We start from the raw sequence: 20,082 nt of genomic DNA, 5'->3' as shown, positions 1-20,082 counted from the left end.
CAGTCCATTGTTCCATGTCTGGTTCTAGGTGTTGCTTCTTGACCAGTGTATAAGTGTCTTAAGAGGCAGGTAAGGTGGTCTGGTATTCCACAGTTTGTTGCGATTCACACAATCAAAGGCTTTAGCATAGTCCATGTAGCAGAAGTAGATTTTTTCAGGAATTCTCTTGCTTTTTCTATGATCCAGCTGATGTTGGCAGTTTGATCTCTGATTGCTCTGCCTTTTCTAAATCCAGCTGTTACATCCATACCATTTCTGTCCTTTATCAAGCCCATCTTTGCATGAAATATTCCCTTTGTATCTCTAATTTTCTTGAAGAGATCTCTAGTCTTTCCCATTCTATTGTTTTTCTCTGTTTCTTTGCATTATTCACTTAGGAAGGCTTTCTTAACTCTCCTTGCTATTCTTTGGAACTCTGCATTCAGATGGGTATATCTTTCCTTTTCTCCTTTGCCTTTCAATTCTCTTCTCAGCTGTTTGTAAGCCCTCCTCAGACAACCATTTTGCCTTTTTTGCATTTCTTTTTCTTGGGGATGGTCTTGATCATTGCCTCCTGTACAATATTCTGAACCTCTGTCCATAGTTCTTCATGCACTCATTCAGATCTAATCCCTTGATCTATTTCTCACTTCCACTGTATAATCATAAAGGATTTGATTTAGGTCACATCTGAATTGTCTAGTGGTTTTCCCTACTTTCTTCAATTTAAGTCAGAATTTTTCATAAGTAGTTCATGATCTGAGCCACAGTCAGCTCCTGGTCTTGTTTTTGCTGACTGTATAAAACTTCTTCATCTTCAGCTCCAAAGAATATAATCAATCTGATTTTGGTATTGACCATCTGGTTATGTCCATTTGTAGAGGCATCTCTTGTGTTGTTGGAAGAGGGTGTTTGCTATGACCAGGGCATTCTCTTGACAAAACTCTGTTTGCCTTTGCCCTGCTTCATTCTGTACTCCAAGACCAAACTTGCCTGTTACTACAGATATCTCTTGACTTCCTACTTTTGCAGAGCACATTATGAGAAATGCTGGGCTGGAGGAAGCAAAAACTGGAATCAAGATTGCCAGGAGAAATAGCAATAACCTCAGATATGCAGATGACACCACCATTATGGCAGAAAGTGAAGAGGAACTAAAGAGCCTCTTGATGAAAGTGAAAGAGGAGAGTGAAAAGGCTGGCTTAAAATTCAACATTCAAAAAACTAAGGTCATTGCATCCAGTCCCATCACTTCATGGCAAATAGATGGGGAAACAATGGAAATAGTGAGAGACTTTATTTTGGGGGGCTCCAAAATCACTGCAGATAGTGACTACAGCCATGAAATTTAAAAAAGCTTGCTCCTTGGAAGAAACAATGTGACCAACCTCGACAGCATATTAAAAAGCAGAGACATTACTTTGCCAACAAAGGTTTGTATAGTCAAAGCTATGGTTTTTCCAGTAGTCATGTATGGATGTGAGAGTTGGCCCACAAAGAAGGCTGAGTGAAGAAGAACTGATGCTTTTGAACTGTGGTTCTGGAGAAGACTCTTGAGAGCCCCTTGGACTGCAAGGAGATCAACCCTGAATATTCATTGGAAGGACTAATGCTGAAGTTGAATCTCCAATACTTTGGCCACCTAATGGGAAGAACCGACTCATTAGAAAAGACCCTGATGCTTGAAAGATTGAAGGCAGGAGGAGAAGGGGATGACAGAGTATGAGATGGTTGGATGGCATCACCAACTCAATGAACATGAGTTTAAGCAATCTCCAGGAAATAGCGAAGGATAGGGAAGCCTAGCATGCTGCAGTCCATGGGGTCACAAAGAGTTGGACACACCTGAGTGACTGAGCTGAACTGATACTAAGTTCTAATGATTTCCAAGAAAAATCATTGCAACAGGTGTCTCAGTAACCCTCATTCAGCAAGACCTCCCAAGAAGCAGCTGCAGAGAAATTTACTAAACGTGGAATGCTGGACCTTGTCTCTTCTTATAAAGGTCAACCCATTAATTCTCAGAGTGCTTTAATCCAAGGTTTACTACAAGATAATTTAACTAGAACTGAAGTAGTTAAACAGGCTTCACAGTGGAGGGACACTGGGTGGACCTTCCTGTTGGGTCCCTGGACTGGTTTTTCTATGTAACAGCGGCCCAGTGGCAGGGGCGGGAGGCAGGAAGGAAGCCTGTGGGCAGGGAGCCACTGACACTAAGTCCCAGTTAAAGGCCCAATATAGCCCGGGAGGAGAAGGAACAGACCTTTTAACACTGACAAATCTTTAACACCTACACAATCTTTTCTGAGCTGGTAAGCTTTTGAGGTCAAGTGTTTGAAGCAAAGAGGAGGAGGGAGCCTGCTGAGAAATTGGGCAGTACTTTTTAGTTCCAAGTTAAATACCATGACTTACTGCCTCTTTTTAAGGTCAGAAAAAGTTTATAATTTTTTTTTTAAAGTCCTTTGCAATCACTTCCCAGGTTTACTAATACAAGACACCCACCCTCAGCCCAGGCACACTGCTGCACCCCACACCATTCCCCGCACCCCCGTGTCCTGGGCCTGCCTCACATGTTAGGTGACAAGGCATTCAAGGTGAAGAAAAACTTACCTATCTTTGAACTTTCCCACCAACACAAGTTTAAAACAGAGTAGAAACTCCATAAATGTCTATTGAACGTAGATAAACTAGAAATTTAAATCATGGGCTCAAAAATCAAGCTGTTTGATGTGTCATATTAAAATGTTTCAAATATTTAATACTTTATTAACATTTTTCAGTGAAAATGCTGACGATCAATCTAATTAAACCATTCCTAGGAAGCCAGGCTATTAAAAATGAACTCCCCCTCACTGCTTTCCCAACTTTATATGCCCATATTTTAATGTCAATGCCTGTTTCTTAACTATCATAATTTAAATGTTGCCCTATCTGTAACAACTTTAAAATTACTCCGCCCTTCTTATTAGGCACAAAATACATTCAAAATATATTAAAGGAAAATGATAATTTCTTAATAAATTACAATTGAGTCTAAGTTGTCATATTCAGGTATTAGAGACAGTCCTTTTAATATCTGGTCAAGTTTTAACAATTGCAGATCTGGCAAACTAATCATAAAGCTTGCTCATAGAACTAGCTCTCAAATATATCACCGTTCTCTGCTGTCATTAAAATATTAATATATTTTTTCCATTTTAAGTATTTTCAATATTCTGCTTAGAAGGCTTTTCTTTATTAACAATGACATTCATCATGAATTCTGCATTTCTATGACGCTACAGTTTCCCTGCAGGTGTCAACATTCACGTAAATATACTTAAGGGCGCATCAGCTTAAGGCAGCATTTAAAGTGCAAACTTGTAAAACACAAGTCCTCTGTGTTTGAGGCTGAAAGCGTGCCCTAAAATATTTATGTGTCAATAATAATACCAGTTTTATTTTGCCCTGAGGACTTCCAGGAACCCAGTGATGGTTTCTCTTCTGATTCAGCGGTTCTTGGTATGAAAACTCCCTGCTGGTGGTACCGAATATGGTGAATCTACAATGTCGTCCACGATGAGTGCGAACCACTGTTGCCAGTCTTGAGGTGGGCGGAATTCTTGGGGAGGGGCTCCCGCAGGCCACATCGTGCCTGGTCCCCGCAGCACGCCTCCCCTGTCACCAGGACCAGGACCCCCGTGGTGGCTGCCTCTCGCACAGTGCGGAGCTGGCCACATTGTCGGCACAGCTTAAGGTTTCTTTTCCTGACACTGTCACAGTAATTATAGCCTTATTTTCTAACTCTCACCAGGTGACATTTGTAAAAATTACCTCAGATGGCATCATGAAATCCCTGTGCTGTTTATTACCTGACATCTGGAATCAATTTATTTGTCTCCCATCTCACAGGGCAGAGCTGTTTCTAGGGTTGATGCAATTACCAGGTGGATATGTAGGAAACAGAAATTCCATTGCAGCTAGATTGCTTTTCTCTTTGAAAATTAAGTCTGATAGCTTCATCTTGAGTGAGGAAACTAAGACCCATTTTTAAATAATGAAGATTTTATGAACAGTGACTAAAATGGTCGCTTCTCATCTGCTCAAAAATGAATAACGGAAAGTTAGCAGACCTATGTCTTTTATCGTATTACTTTAAATGTGAACTTAGTATGAATTGGTTTCACATTTATTTAATTAAATGGGATACTATAAAGGAAGCATGGAGATTCTGGCACATAATGAGAACTCAAAAGGTTGTATATATTGTACAACACTTGTCTATGTAACCTTATATGAATTTTATATTTACCTGCATTTTATGGGAAACTTGAGCAGCACATGTTTTTTCTTTTTCTTTTTTTAAATATAAATTTATTTATTTTAATTGGAGGTTAATTACTTTACAATATTGTATTGGTTTTGCCATACATCAACATGAATCCACCACAGGTATACACGTGTTCCCCATCATGAACCCCCCTCTCTCCTCCCTCCCTGTACCATCCCTCTGGGCCGTCTCAATGCACCAGCCCCAAGCATCCAGTATCACGCATCAAACCTAGACTGGCGATTCGTTTCATATATTACATGTTTCAATGTGTGTGTGTGTGTGTACATACATATATATAAAGAAAAAATAGTTAATTTCAATGTGTTAGTTTCAGATATACAGCAAAGTGATATAGTTATATATATACACACACACACACATATATGTATTCAGTGTATGCCCCTCTTCCCCTTTGGTAACTGTAAGTTTGTTTCTAGGTGAGCAGCACTTTTCTGCAGCATAAAAATAAACTTGTTTCTGAAATATAAAGCAATAGTTCTATTTGAAATAAAAATTTCTAAACTTAAAGTCTTAAATATTATGATTTCCATAAGGAAAGTATTTGCCTTGGTTGTAATGATTTCATAAAATGCCGTAAGGAAAATAAGATGGTCTTTGGTCAGCTTACTTCAGATTGGTTTTACAAGAATGTCTGTGTGCAGCAACACAGCTGAGCATCTTACCTGGAAATCTCTCTTCAGTAGGGTAGGGGGCTTTTCCAGGGTCACAGGGACCTTCACTGTCCCTCACACTCATCACCTCTTCCTCCATCATGGGCATTCTGGCGGCCCTCTGTTCATTTAGATTGCTTAAAAACTCCTGTGAAGCACGCCTTCCCAAGACTACGTTGCAGTACGGCCTGCTTGTGATAGGAGCAGGAACTGTAAAGGCAAGAGGTGTGTGACCTATAATTGTGATCGCAGACTGACCCTGTGGAATACAAGCTGTAGAGAAACAGGCGAAAGGGGGCAATAATGGTGAGTTAAGGCATTCCATATTTAAAACATTTCCTGTAAGGTTGTATTCATCTCGAAAGTTAACAAGTTAGCTGAGAAGCTCCCCAAAGAGCCCCAAATCCCAGCCACACCTACTCAGATCCGGGAGCAAGCAGCACCGTCCCCAAAGCCCCAAATCCCACACTCAAGGTCCAGCCCAGACTTTACAGGAAAGAGCCTCCACCCTTCAAATCCACTTGCCAGGCTGTGGGGCTCCTTCAAATGTGAACGTGTGCTGGGCTTTCTGAAGCAGAAACCTTTAGAGTGGCCAGTCTTGGGAAGGAAATTGTCAGTGTCTTCCCAGGAGGAGCCTGTGATTAACCACAAAATATGCCCATTTCTAGGAATGCACCTTTTAAAAGTTGGCTAATTGCTTGCATTAATTCATATGACCAACCTGCACATCATATTAAAAGGCAGAGATATTACTTTGCCAACAAAGGTCCATCTGGCCAAAATTATGGTTTTTCCAGTCATCATCTATGGATGTGAGAATTGGACAATAAAGAAAGCTAAGCGCCAAAGAATTTATGTTTTTGAACTGTGGTTTTGGAGAAGACTCTTGAAAGTCCCTTAAACTGCAAGAAGCTCAAACCAGTCCATCCTAAGGAAAATCAGTCCTGAGTATTCATTGGAAGGACTGATGCTAAAGATGAAACTCCAATACTTTGGCTGCCTAATGCAAAGAACTGACTCCTTGGGAAAGACCTTGATGCTGGGAAAGATTGAAGGCAGGAGAAGAAGGGGACAACAGAGGATGAAATGGTTGGATGGCATCATCGACTCAATGGACATGAGTTTGAGCAAGCTCCAGGAGTTGGTGATGGATAGGGAGGCCTGCCGTGCTGCAGTCCATGGGGTCGCAAAGAGTTGGACACAACTGGGCAACTGACCTGAACTGAGTTTGTTTGAAAATACATTTGTAGAGGTAAGATAGCTGGCTCATGAGTACACCAGACAGAGTGGAAACAGAGGAGATGTAGATGGATTGCTGATGCCCAGGGTCACTTTTGAAAGAGATATAAGGATAATAGAGTCCTGCCCCTGAGTTTACAAGTGAGGATGTTGAGACCATACATTTGAACTAACTTGCAGCAGTCACCTGCCTTGTTAAGGGAAGTGTGGGTGCTGGAAGCCAGATTGTGTGATTACAGTCTCACTCTTTTTCAGGAGCCATGAATGTCTTCCTTTAGACCATATCAAAACTAGATAAATAAACAAAGGAATGAATCCATTCAGGCTAGGAATGCAAATTATGTTCTGTACAGTTAATTTCTCTTTGGTATTCTTTAAATGTTTTCTTATTTTTAAACCACTTGAAAAAGCAGTTAACAGATACAATTCCTTTTTTGTTTGTTTGTTTACATTGCCCTAACCTGGATCCAGGAGTTGGTGATGGACAGGGAGACCTGGCGTGCTGCGATTCATGGGGTCACAAAGAGTCGGACATGACTGAGCGACTGAAATGAACTGAACTGAACTGAACTGAACCTGGATCCAGTGGATCTTAGGATAGATTCTGACGAGACTCCACAAACAGGCATTTTCAGTGAAGCCTGGCAGCTTCATTTGACAAGAAGCTCACTTCCTCTTTGACTTTAGACCGCTGGGCTGGGGCCACAGGGGACTCCTCTTCACTCTCTGCCCCACAGACTCCTGTGCGGACACTCCCAAACATGCGAAAGTTGGGCCACCCCCTCCCCTTAAAACAGAGCAGGACCCTGTGGTTCTTGCCCCCCTCCCCAGCCATGTCCTCAGCCTGCCTTCTGTCTGTAGAAAGACTTTAGCCAAAGAAAAACTTTAATCAAAGGACTGAGAAAAATGCAGAAACAAAGGAAAAGAGTTGAGACCAAACAGTCATTAAGCATAGTCAAGGACCTTTAGTTCCTCTTCAAAGGCTGTTGTATAACATTCTGAGCCATGTCCTGTGAGCTGGCTTATGGCTACTGAAACCCCCCACCAGGTGGAAAAGTTAACTACATGATGACCAGACTGTAGCCATGACATAAGCTGGCACGGTTCCAAGAACTAGCCTCAAAGAAATGGTAACAAACCCACCCTGGAACTGAAGACTAACTGCACTTAAAACAATCACCAGTGACAGATGTGCAGTTTCTGCATGTAGCCTCCTCCCAGTTTATCAAAGCTCTTGCCCCTTGACTGTCGGTGATGGGGAGCTGACCTTTGGACAGGCATCTGCCCTCCCTCTCCCCGCAGGTTGCCGGCCTCTGAAATAGAGCAAACTTTCCTTTACAACATCCTTGCCTTTTTGTTGGCTTTTGAGCATTGAACAGGAGGACCGCCACTTCCAGTTACACCCTGAGAGACTTGGTATAAAGATTTGAACTTCAGTTCAGTCAGTCAGTTCAGTCACTCAGTCATGTCCAGCTCTTTGCGACCCCATGAACCGCAACATGCCAGGCCTCCCTGTCCATCACCAGCTCCCTTAGTCCACCCAAACCCATGTCCATTGAGTCGGTGATGCGATCCAACCATCTCATCCTCTGTCATCCCCTTCTCCTCTTGCCCTCAATCTTTCCCAGCATCAGGGTCTTTTCCAATGAGATTTGGACTTGACCTGCTGCAAAACTACAAAAGCACCTTCCTGAAATCAAAAATTAGCTTAAAAAGATAAGCATAAAGAAAGAGACTAAATTAGGATGATCAGGCAATAATAATCTCTTTTTAAATTACTGTAAGAAGATTTAAAAAGTGTTGGATATTTTGATGGACATATGAAAAGGAACTTTCACCATGGAAATTTTTTTTTAATTTCTCCCTCTTATTTTGCTTTCAATTACACCCATGGCGGATTCATGTTGATGTATGGCAAAACCAATACAGTATTGTAAAGTAAAATAAAGTAAAATTTAAAAAAAAATTTTAATGAAATCTAAGATAAAAATGTTGTGCTGTAAGATTTTTTTTAATTATGGTAATCATTAGATTAATTAAATTACTGCTTGTATGATAAGATCCTCATTAATCCATGTGCTAACATCTCCTTAAAAGACTTTCCACAACCAATTGTGAAGTTAGTCAAAATGCTATAAAGATTAGGTCAAGTATTTGCAATAACTATGTCATTCTCTGTGTTTGAAATTGCTTAAGGGATCCATACCAAGTTAATAACAATTTAAAATGTTTCAATCACCATGTTTGAAGAAGTGATCAAGAGAATTCATTCTGGTACACAAAACTTGTGTGCATTGAAACATGTATAATATCATATATGAAATGAATCGCCAGTCCAGGTTCAATGTATGATACTGAGTACTTGGGGCTGGTGCTCTGGGACGACCCAGAGGGATGGTACAGGAAGGGAGGAGGGAGGGGGGTTCAGTATGGGGAACATGTGTATACCTGTGGTGGATTCATGTTGATGTATGGCAAAACCAATACAATATTGTAAAGTAATTAACCTCCAATTAAAGTAAATAAATTTATAAAAACAAGTTTTTTAACTTGTGATTTAAAACAGTAAAAAAGAAAAGCATCCAATCTTTCAAAAATATGTCAGAGGATAAAAGGATCAGAAACTACTGGAGACAAAGAACAAAGAGAAAACTTGAATTCAGGGTCTTTGCAACCCCGCAGGCAATGCTTACCTGTAGGTTGAGGACGTGTGTCTTGATGAGCTCATCCTGCCCTGGAGACAGAAACCAGCTCCCTGAGAGCTCTGGGAAGGCTAGTAGGTTACATGAGAGCCCCCACATAAAGCCAGCTTTCCATAACGGTGACAGCATCAGTGGGTAGGCCAAGAGAATTAAATAAACTCTGTCACAGGTGGAGGCAAGGAATGCTTTATAAGTCAGGCTTGCCTCAGGTTGAAGCAGCAGAATAAAAGAACACACCCTGCTGTGTATCATCCTGATCATAATCCTATACTCAGGAGTTTAGTAACACGTTTACAGTCCCAAAATTATAGCCCCAGATCTACCCAGTACTTTTTTATTTTAGACTTCACTGGGTTATTTTTTAGTGCAGTTTTAAGTTCACAGCAATTTTGAGTGGAAAGTATAGAGATTTCCCATACACCCTCTGGTCCCACCTATGCTCAGCCTCCTCCATTATCAGCGTCCTCACTGGATGGGACACTTGTAACTGTTGATGAACCTACAGTGACATGTCATGGTCACCTAGAGTCCACACTTCACGCTTGGGTGGCTCCTGCTATTGTCCATTTTGAGAGTTTGTTTCTTTTCTTTTATATTCCCCAGCTTTTTTTATTTTATAGATTCTTCATGTAAGTGATGCCATAAGCACTTGTCTTTCTCTGTCTGACATATTTAACTAAATAGAATGCCCCCCCCCCCAGGTCTCCCATGTTGTTGTAAATGGCAAAATTTTATTCTTTTTAATGGCTAAGTAGTATTTCATTGCATATATGTGTATACACACACACACACACACACACACACACACACACACATTCTTTATCCATCCATCTGTTGATGGACATTTAGGTAGTTTCTGTATTTAGGTAGTTATTGTAAATAGTGCCGCTGTGAATGCATGGGCAGTGGGGTACATGTGTCTTTTCAAATTAGTGTTTTGACTTTTTTCAGACGCGTACCCAACAGTGGAATTGCTGGATGGTGCGCTAGTTCTATTTTCAGTTTTCTGAGAGACCTCCATACTCTTCGTGGCAGTGGCTGCAGCAATTTACATTTCTCTGACAGCGCGGGAGGATTCGCTTTTATCCGCTCCCCAGCATTTGCTATTTGTCAACATTTTAGTGATGGCTGTTCTAAGTGGTGTGAGATGGTACCTCGTTGTGGTTTTGATTCTCATTTCTCTTAACTGGTGATCATGAGCATCTTTTCGTGGGGCACCGCTGTCTTGACTTGTCCTGAGACTCTAGCCTTTACTTGGCATCATTGGAGCAGTTGCCAACACAGTGAAAAACACAAGTGACATACGAATAAGAGTTTTAAATAGTTTTCACCATGTAAGGATTTGGGATACAAACTAGGATCTGTGGGCCATACTTTAGAATCTCTAAAATATGCTATTGTCTAAATATCACCACCAAAATTTATTATACAGATAATGGGATTATGAAAATATTCCCATAAACAGTGAAAGCATATCTGTTGAATCATTACTGTCATTTACTGCAGAATACTCAAACCTTCTGAAAAGTCATTTTCTATCTGATTCCATTGTCTATATTTATTCTATATTGCTTTATACTCTTGTTGAGAGAGCTGGTATGGACCAACTGAAAACCAGTGATACATCTATATCAAGTGAATTAATACTTGTCTTATTTAACTCCTGAACTAAAACGCACTCATCAAAAAACACTGCCATTTACTTTGAATTTTAAAACCAAAGACTGATGTTTTGGTAATACGTTTTCTTGTTGGATTGTGACTATGTTTGGTTAACCACATGATCATCATTAAGAGAAACCTTCAGGTCTGGCTCACTGTCAGTGCTTCATGTACCCCGAACCAACAGAAAGGAAACCTTGCTGCCATGCATCTAATTATTTGCCACTGAATTTGTTCAGTACGTCTGTCCAGAAATAACAGAGGTCTTTGTTTACATGGTTATTAACCAGACCCCCAAGGTAGCTAGTGTGTACCATGATTTCGCCAAATAGCTGCAAGTAAAGTACATTTTATATCTTTACTTTTTTAACTCCGTGACAGTTGTGCTTTTTCTGTTACTGAATTCAGTTAAGGAAAGTTGTTATTGCAACAGCACAGTTAATGAGTTAGGCAGATTTTCAATAATAATAAAATCTGCCATCAGGTGAATGATAATGTAAGCATCATCCATCAGCTTCCTTGGATGTAAAAAACAAAAGAGATATAAATCTAGGGGTGAGATACAGTATAGTCCACATATGCATCATATTTATGACCATATATAAAGTCAACAGAGGATTGTAAATATGGTCTTCACCCCCTGATCTGAATAATTCATGCATCTAAATGTTTATGTTAGCCTCCCTGGCTCTTAAAACTCATATTTCAAACTATTTTAGTTCACCCTTAAAGAAAACAATACAGCACACACAGAAAAGTAAGTTTTATGTGAATCTTTGCCCAGAAAGATCAGATTAACCCCTCGCATCCATCACCTAAAGTTCTCCACTTCCGCTTGTTCACAGTTGTCCCCTTCTGGCCTTTTTCCCTCAGAATCTTTGTGCTGCCTTGTCCAGCCCCACAGGCTCTGAAGTAAGACTTCTCAATTCACTCCAGATCCACAATTGCCAGAGTTCCTCCTAAATTTAGTAGGGAACCACTTTCTACCTACAAAATGATGACTCTTTAATCCAAACCCAAAATAACCCTGTAAAGTTTTTAAAGAAGCCCTTTTCACCAGCACCATTAGTCACTATTCAAAGATCAGTCTTCCTGAAGTCACTCAGTGATTCGCAGAGGGCATAGCTGCTCATGTTGTATAACTGGGCCATCTGTCCTACAACAGCAACATGAGAAAGGCCCTCTGTGCCATGTTGCAAGATTGCTTTACATGCAGAGTTTGCAACAAAGTCTTTCAAACATGACCACCCCAAATCCCACAGAGACGATAAACTCACAAAAGCTCACGGGCCGTTAAGAATTCATCCTTCTATGTTACACACTGCAATCGCTCTATAATACACATGCTGTGGTGCCAGGAACCTCTCTTGAGTGGTGGGTATCTCTGACAATAAATGTGGGGTCACTTTGGCTTTTTCTGGAGCTAGGTCATGCATCTGGCTCCTTTTGATCCTGGGGAGGCAGAGACCCCTCTGTGATCTTTCACTCTGCCTTGCTTCTTTTCACTTATAATCATTATTTTGTTTTTTGTAGAAGTAGGAAGTTCACAGATATTATATATCTCAAAGATATATAATAGCATCACTGCATTCTGAACCACTTATTCTGGGCCTCTGGAATAAAAATGACAGCCTCGTCTTTGAACATATTCCCTCATATCATCACGCAGTTCATTGCCCATAAATTATATGAAACTACAAAACTGAGGGAACATTACTTACATTTGTGTCCACCAGAAGGTGATTGGAAAGCTTCACCTTCGCGTAGTTTTAAACATGCTCACCAGCACAACAGATGCAAACCATTAGCACATGTCGTTCCATAAATAAGTTTGATGGGAGCATCCACCAGTCCCCAGTCAGCGCCAAGACGTGAGGAACACAGTGAGGGAAGGCGAGCAGGACAACCCAAGCATGATTTCTGAGTTCCTTTCCATTCAGCCGACAGTTCTCTGAGAGTGACCTGCTGCAAACCTGGTCTTGGGTCATCTTTGAGCGTCTTCCTGGGCAGTGGCCAACTCACCAAGTGCCATCAGGGGTTGATCTCACGGTCCTGACCCAGCTTCCAGGTCCCACGGTGCAGGGTTGTCCCCGTAATGAAAGCCTGGCTGTGACCCCGAGGACCCCAGTCATCGCCTGTCGAGTGAAGCCAGCCACCTGGGAAATCTGGCTGTGAGCTCACTGCTGATAGCACACGTCCTCTCCAGACATGCTTCATGAGACTTGATGCCACAGTGACGTGAACACTGATCCCACATCTGCAGGCCAAGTCTGGCTTTCAGAACACCTGTTCTGTTAAATTATGGTCATAACTAGACTTTCCGTTTTATCTGACTCTGGACCCACTTCCCATCCCCCAAAGATAGAGCCTATGAAACCCTTAAACAAGGCACTTTGCTGAATCACAAAATGTTATTTGCTTCTAGGTTGTTTTTTTTCCTAATTTCACCACATTAAAATTTTATTTTCTATTTTATGATTGGACATTAAGCATTTTCCAAAGCCTAATAAATGATTTTATCTTGTTTTTGATGCACAATTCACTAGAGAATATTTTATGAAAATTTTTCAAAAACCCATTCTTGTCTTTTGTCTACTTTATAACTGTCTGAATTTAATGTGGTTAATTTAAAAACCATGAAGTGAAACTATGGTGCAGGCCATAATTCCTTGAATTTCGTGGTTCTCTTGGATTCTTTTAAATGTTGCAGGGTTTTATTCAGCTCAATAAACACATAAGGAAGTTCTCCCTTTGTAAAGTCCTACTCTGGGCTGTGGACACAAAGATGGACATGATGGATTCTTGCCTCCAGACGAAGCCAGTGTGATTCAGGACTCCCCATTCTCATAACCAGAAGCCAGTTACTAATAATTATAACTAATAATTATTAATAATTTAAGATGTTCTCCCTGCTGAGGTGCTGAAGGGGCTACAAAAGCTATTCTTAGACTCTGCTTGGAGGGCTCAGAGCCGCCAACACAGCAAGGACCCACAGATCCAGAGTCCAGGGGAGGAAGGAGCCCCATGCTGATGGCTGCTTCACTCTGAACTCACGTGCCAGTTCTGGTCAGGAAAGTGTGAAGCAGTTCAGAAGCAGTTCTGCTTCTGAAGGTCAAGGAGAGGGATACAGGCCTGCAGGACTGGGGTCAGAGGTGACTTCCACCCCACACAGATTGGGTACCAGAAACTTGCACCCTGAAAACAAAAATGAACTGAAAGAACATGTATTTGCAGGGCTTAGAGTTCAGCATTAAAGTAGCTCAGATTTTGAAATTAGATCCCAGGTGACTGCTGCTTCCAGGAGTCTGGCTGGATCAATTGTAAAGATCCTTTGATGGGAAAAAGTAGCCGAGCCTTTCATTTGTTTATTCAAACACTTTTGTATGTGAAATGTGAGTATTGTTGCAGTGGATATAAGGGATAATGTCTCCTCGAGATCCTGATGTCATTCTTTTGCATAAACACCCAGAAATGGAACTGCTGGGTCATATGGTAGTGTTTTGAATATTTTGAAGAATTACAAAATAAAAGTTAAAGAAACACATTCCAGGCTTTTTTGAAATTCTCTGATAAATATCTATCAGAAGATTGATTATCTTTTAAAAAATCCTTGTCAAGTTATCTCAAAAATTCATCAACGTTTTGATTCAATTAACATATCATGAGAGGAAAGCAATTTGAGCACCTCTTTTGACTTCCCTGGTGGCTCAGACATTAAAGCATCTGCCTACAATGCGGGAGACCCGGGTTCAGTCCCTGGGTGAGGAGGATCTCCTCAAGAAGGAAATGGCAACCTGCTCCAGTATTCTTGCCTGGAGAATCCCATGGATGGAGAAGCCTGGTAACAGTCCACAGGGTCGCAAAGAGTCGAACACAACTGAGCGACTTCACTTTGAAGGGCTTCCCTGGTGGTGCCGTGGTAAAGAATCTGCCTGCCAATTCAGGAGACGCAGGTTCAATCCCTGGGTTGGGAAGATTCTCTGGAGAAGGAAATGGCAACACTCTAGTTTTCTTGCCTAGGAAGTCCCATGAACAGAGGATCCTGGCAGCTACAGTCCACAGGGTGGCAAAGACTCAGACACGACTGCGTGACAGCATACCAACAGAGCACTTAAGTTAACAATAGTGTTCATGTTAACGATGCATCAAGACTGGCTCATCAGTCACAACAGCCTCATCTCATCAATGTGAGATGCTAGGAAGAGGAGGAACAGGGTGGGGTGAGGTGAGGGGGTCTATGGAAACTGTCTGCACTTTCTGCTCAGCTTTTCCACAAACCTAAAACCGCTCGGGGGACGACCGAGGACGAGATGGCTGGATGGCATCACGGACTCGATGGACGTGAGTCTGAGTGAAATCCGGGAGTTGGTGATGGACAGGGAGGCCTGGCGTGCTGCAATTCATGGGGTCGCAAAGAGTCGGACACGACTGAGTGACTGAACTGAACTGAACTGAAAACCGCTCTAGGAAATGAAGTTTATTCATCAAAAAATAGGCTTTAAGGGGAAAAGCAAGGCATATTTTACACATGTGTAAAGAAAACCAAGTGAACAAAGAGCTCGCAGGTCAAATGAAACATCTCAGAGCTGAGCAGGCATCTCTCCAGTCTGCAGGTTCACAACTTGAAAGTGAGATTCAAAAGCTCCAGCCAAAACTTCAAATACAGCCTGAGCTACATGAGGAATGCATAATGCAACGTTGCAGAAAATCCACCAAGAGGGAGATTTTCCACTTAGGAATAGAGGAGAAACTTCCCAGAGAGTGTGAGAGTGTCAGCCCTGCCCATCCCCAGGAAGATGCCAGAGACCCGGAGGAGGCAGGGTCCTGCTGCTCCCCATCGAAGCCAGTGTCTCCCAGGAGAAAGGGGCTTCAGCAGGTTGCTTGGCAGCCTGGGAACTGAGAGGAACCCCAGAAAGCTAAGAAAGCTGTCACGACATGGGGAGCATGGGCTCTAGCCACAGTGACATTCTGTCTTCCCCAAGCTACTTCCTTCTAGTCTGACGCCTGAGGGAGCACACCCAAAGGGTGTCGGTCACGGGGTCATCAGGGCAGGAGAAGGCAGGCTGAGCCTGCCCACCTGCAGCAGGGCACCTCCCAGACTTTCTCTCCCTAGAAGAAACGTTGACTGACCTCTTTATATTTTAACTGCTGCCAGTTCATGGATGTCCCATTGGCTCTTAGGATAATAGATCATAATTCCTCAGAGAGTGTTTTTCAAATGCAGATGATATTTGTTAACTTCTTAGAAATATATCAGTTCCACTTTGTTGGACTCCCTGGAATTAGTGTGAGTATCAGATAAAAGGTCGACTCTTATGTAAACCATGATTGAAGTTTGGCCTGACCAGGTGGAGACATTTGTGTGCTACAGAACATTTTAGAAATCTGTAACCTTGATATTTATGTCACTAAATTCTGGTGGGTTAAAAACAAATCAAGACCAAAAAACACACACACACACAAATCAAGACAACATCACCCCCAGCTAGGCTTAGTAATACTTTGTTAGTTTTGTACTGAATTCATACATTGATTTGGTGGCATTGGAAACATTTCTTTCCTGTTTGGTAATTTTGTTTTGTTGTTGTTGTTTAGTCCCTAAACAACAGCTCTTATCCAGCTCTTTGTGACACCATGGACTGCAGCACACAGACATCCCTGTCTTTCACTATGTCTTAGAGTTTGCTCAAACTCATGTCCACTGAGTTGGTGATGCCATTCAACCATCTCATCTTCTGTCGTCCCTTCTGCTCCTGCCTTCAGTCTTACCCAGCACCAGGATCTTTTCCAGAGAGTCTACTCTTCACATCAGGTGGCCAAAGTGTAAGAGCTTCAGCTTCAGTATTAGTCTTTCTAATGAATATTCAGGCTTGATTTCTTTTAGAATTGATTGGTTTGATCTCTTTGTTGTCCAAGAGACTCTCAAGAGTCTTCTCCAGCACCACATTTCAAAAGCATCAATTCTTCTGCACTCAGCCTTCTTTATGGTCCAGCTCTCACATCCATACATGACTACTGGAAAAACCATAGCTTTGACTAGACAGACCTTTGTCAGCAAAGTGATGTCTCTGGTTTTTAATATGCTGTCTAGTTTTGTCATAGTTTTCCTTCTCAGGAGCAAGTATCTTTGAATTTCATGGCTGCACTCACCATCTGCAGTAATTTTGGAGCCCAAGAAATACTGTCACTGTTTCCACTTTTTCCCCATCTATTTGCCATGAAGTGGATTGAGACTGGATGCCATGATCTTAGTTTTCTGAGTGTTGAGTTTTAAGCCAGCTTTTTCACTCTCCTCTTTCACCTTCACAAGTGGCTGTTTAGATCCTCTTCACTTTCTGCCATTATTATATGCAGAGTGGTATCATCTGCGTATCTGCTGCTGCTGCTAAGTCGCTTCAGTTGTGTCTGACTCTGTGCAACCCCAGAGATGGCAGCTCACCAGGCTTCCCCGTCCCTGGGATTCTCCAGGTGAGAACACTGGAGTGGGTTGCCATATCCTTCTCCAGTGCATGAAAGTAAAAAGTGAGAGTGAAGTCGCTCAGTTGTGTCCGACTCTTCGCGACCCCATGGACTGCAGCCTACCTACCATGCTCCTCCATCCATGGATTTTCCAGGCAAGAGTACTGGAGTGGGGGGCCATTTGATATTTCTCCTGGCAATCTTGATTCCAACTTTTGAGTCATCCAGCCCAATGTTTCTCATGATGTACTCTGTATATATGTTAAATAAGCAGGGTGACAATATACAGCCTTGATATACTCCTTTCCCAATTTTGAACCAGTCTGTTGTTCCATGTCTAGTTCTAACTATTGCTTCTTGTCATTCATACAGGTTTCTCAGGAGGCAGGTAGGGTGGTCTGGTATTCCCATCTCTTTTTTTTTTTTTTTTTTTTTTTTGGTGTATGATTTTTTTATTTCTTGACACTTGCACATAAATGGATCAAAAAGTATGTTTGCCTAGAAAAATTTACCCAAAAATGCAAAACAGGTTTTCAATGACTTTAGATTTCCTGTGAGGCAGAAATAATACATTGTCCATTTACATGCCCATCCATGTTTCTAACCCAAGCTCAGAGCTGGTAAAAGAAACTTGGAACAGTCCCAAGTGAATATGGGAAGCCGGAACAGTAATGACATTCAAGGTTTCTCAGAAATAGTCCTAAGTGGGAGCCTCTAATCCTACCTGGACAGTGCTTTTTTTGCAGGCTTCTCAGCATGAGTCCAAACCTCACAAAGCACTTTCAGTGACTGGGTTTGCCCAGTGCCACAGGTATGGCAGTAGGTTCAGCAGGCTGGATACAGGGGCCATGTGAATAGCAGTAAAAACAAATGAAGAACCAGATGCTGAGATTTCCCCTTGTGTCCCACAGCTGCAAGAATAAGTAGTTGAACTCTAAGTAGTTTTCCGCTTTTTGGCAGATGGCCGTTCAAATACATCTCGTACTCCAGCTGCCTTTTGTTTAAAGAACTTGGTATTCTGGGCACTCTCTTGGCCCCATGCTGAGTCAAAGGAGGTGGTGTCTTGATCCACAAGGTGGGTGTATTTGGTACGACCAGAGCGTCCAAAGTTCTTGACCTGCATGACTTGGGGAAGAATGGTTTTGTTGAAATGATCCTCCAGGGTAGGTGCGCTGAAATCTCTCTTGTATACTTCTTCATCCTCATCCATGAAGAAGGCACCCTGGTGATAATACTTCTGTAGGAACTTATATTTGCCCTTAACAGCTTTGTTGGTAATGACTTTGCCATTTGCCCGAAGCTCAGCTCACCTCTCTTCCTCAGTTAGGTTTCTCATTCGTTCAATTTCTGCTTTCTCCTTCTCAAGTGCTTCTCTGTCTTCTCTGTCCCTCTTGATTCTCTTTAACTCCCGAACTTTCCAGGCCTCATATTCCTCCTCATCATTTTCATCATCAGTATTGAGTGCATCCAGAGCAGCCAGAGACCGCTTGTTCTCCTCCAGCTCTTTCTTGGTTTCCTCCTCTACAATCTTGAGTGTGTACTTGCGTCTCTCCTCAGCCATGTGTTTGGCCTCCTGCTCCAGCTCCTTGTGTTTCAATGCTTCAGCCTCACGTTCTTGAACTGTCACCCGGTCCTTCTTCCGAATGAAGACGGGCCTCAGGCGAGGCTCCATCTCATCCTCACTGTCTGTGTACTCCTCATACTCAGACTCTGATTCGGACTCCTCCCCAGAACATCCCTCGTCTTCCACCTCCATGACCTCCAGCTCTTCATTTTTTCTCTCCTGTGCTCTTTGGCGCATCATGCCACCACGCCTTCTATTTCCCCTTCATCAATCTCTGCTTCCTCTTCCTCACTGCTATCTTCTCGTTCCAGGCGCCAAGGATCTCCTTCTACTTCGGAGTCACTTTCTCCAACCACTTCAGGTTCCACTATTTTCCGATGTCGAGCCAATCTCTCCTCCACATCTTCACTAATACGGTTCTGCAAACGCCGCAGCCGAGGGTCACTAGACGAATCCTCCTCCTGTTCCTCGGGCTCTGCTTCTTGTTCTTTGGCTTTCTTAATGAACGGAAACTCTTCATCCTCCTCATCTGAGGACTCCATAGGGGCATAGTCTGGCCTCTTTCCTGACACATAGCGTTTTACCTTCATTTTTTCCATCGAAATTTCACCTTTCTCATTGCGAACCAGGACGGCCCCAGCCGTTGACTGAATGGGCGGTTGTTTCATGAGTGAGCTTGGGACCGACATGTTGACGACAGCGGCGGTGACTCCCGAAACTCGACTGATTTCAAAGTGAACATCTACAACGTCAGCGAACAGATAAAACCCTCTCCTCCTAGGACCACTGGAAACTGCTGCGCGACTGATAGAAACACCACCTTCGACTGAGCTAGAAAAACCGGAAGTATACGACCAGCTATTCCCATCTCTTTAAGAATTTTCCAGTTCGCTTTGATTCACAGTCTTAAAGCTTTAGCATAGTCAATGAAGCAGAAGTAGACTTTTTTCTGGAATTCCCTTGCCTTTTTCCATGATCCAATGGATGTTGGCAATCTGATCTCTCGTTCCTCTGCCTTTTCCAAATCCAACTTGCTCATCTGAAAGTTATCGATTCACATACTGCTGAAGCCTAGCTTGAAGGATTTTGAGCATTACCTTGTTAGCATGTAAAATGTGCGCAATTGTATGTAGTTTGAGCATTGCCTTTCTTTGGGATTATAACTAGTTGCTGTTATTTCATTTTGGATAGACTTCTTGAAAGTTTCAAAATTTATGTAGTCAAAATAAGAGTGTTTGCCTTATGGGGAAAATAGAAGAAAAGAAGGAAGGAGAAGACAACGTGTAATTCATGGCATGTCTGTATTTGTGGTCATGAGGTGAGGCTCTAGAAGGATTTATATCAAAGATGAGCTGTGCTCAACTTTGAATGTTGGAATGCCATTTCATCATTTTATCTTTATTGCTCATCTTTATATCCTAACATTTTTATCGTTGAAGCGATGAAAAAATTAGGTAACTACTATATTCAAACTTCTCCTTGTCTGTTTTCCTT

General features: G+C 42.1%; 1 protein-coding gene across 1 annotated transcript; it reads right to left on the bottom strand.

The window, feature by feature from the left end:
• Positions 1 to 17,734: 17,734 nt before the first annotated feature.
• Positions 17,735 to 19,277, bottom strand: LOC128068352 (microfibrillar-associated protein 1-like). Its single transcript, XM_052661503.1, is given in 2 exon segments — positions 17,735 to 18,842; positions 18,845 to 19,277. Coding segments are annotated over 2 exon segments (1,317 nt in total). The 3' UTR covers positions 17,735 to 17,958.
• Between the last annotated feature and the right edge of the window lie 805 nt (positions 19,278 to 20,082).

Source organism: Budorcas taxicolor, chromosome 24 (genome assembly GCF_023091745.1).
Source record: "Budorcas taxicolor isolate Tak-1 chromosome 24, Takin1.1, whole genome shotgun sequence".
NCBI lineage: Eukaryota > Metazoa > Chordata > Mammalia > Artiodactyla > Bovidae > Budorcas > Budorcas taxicolor.
Note: the sequence above shows the minus strand (reverse complement) of the source record. Positions and strands in the feature narration are given on the sequence as shown.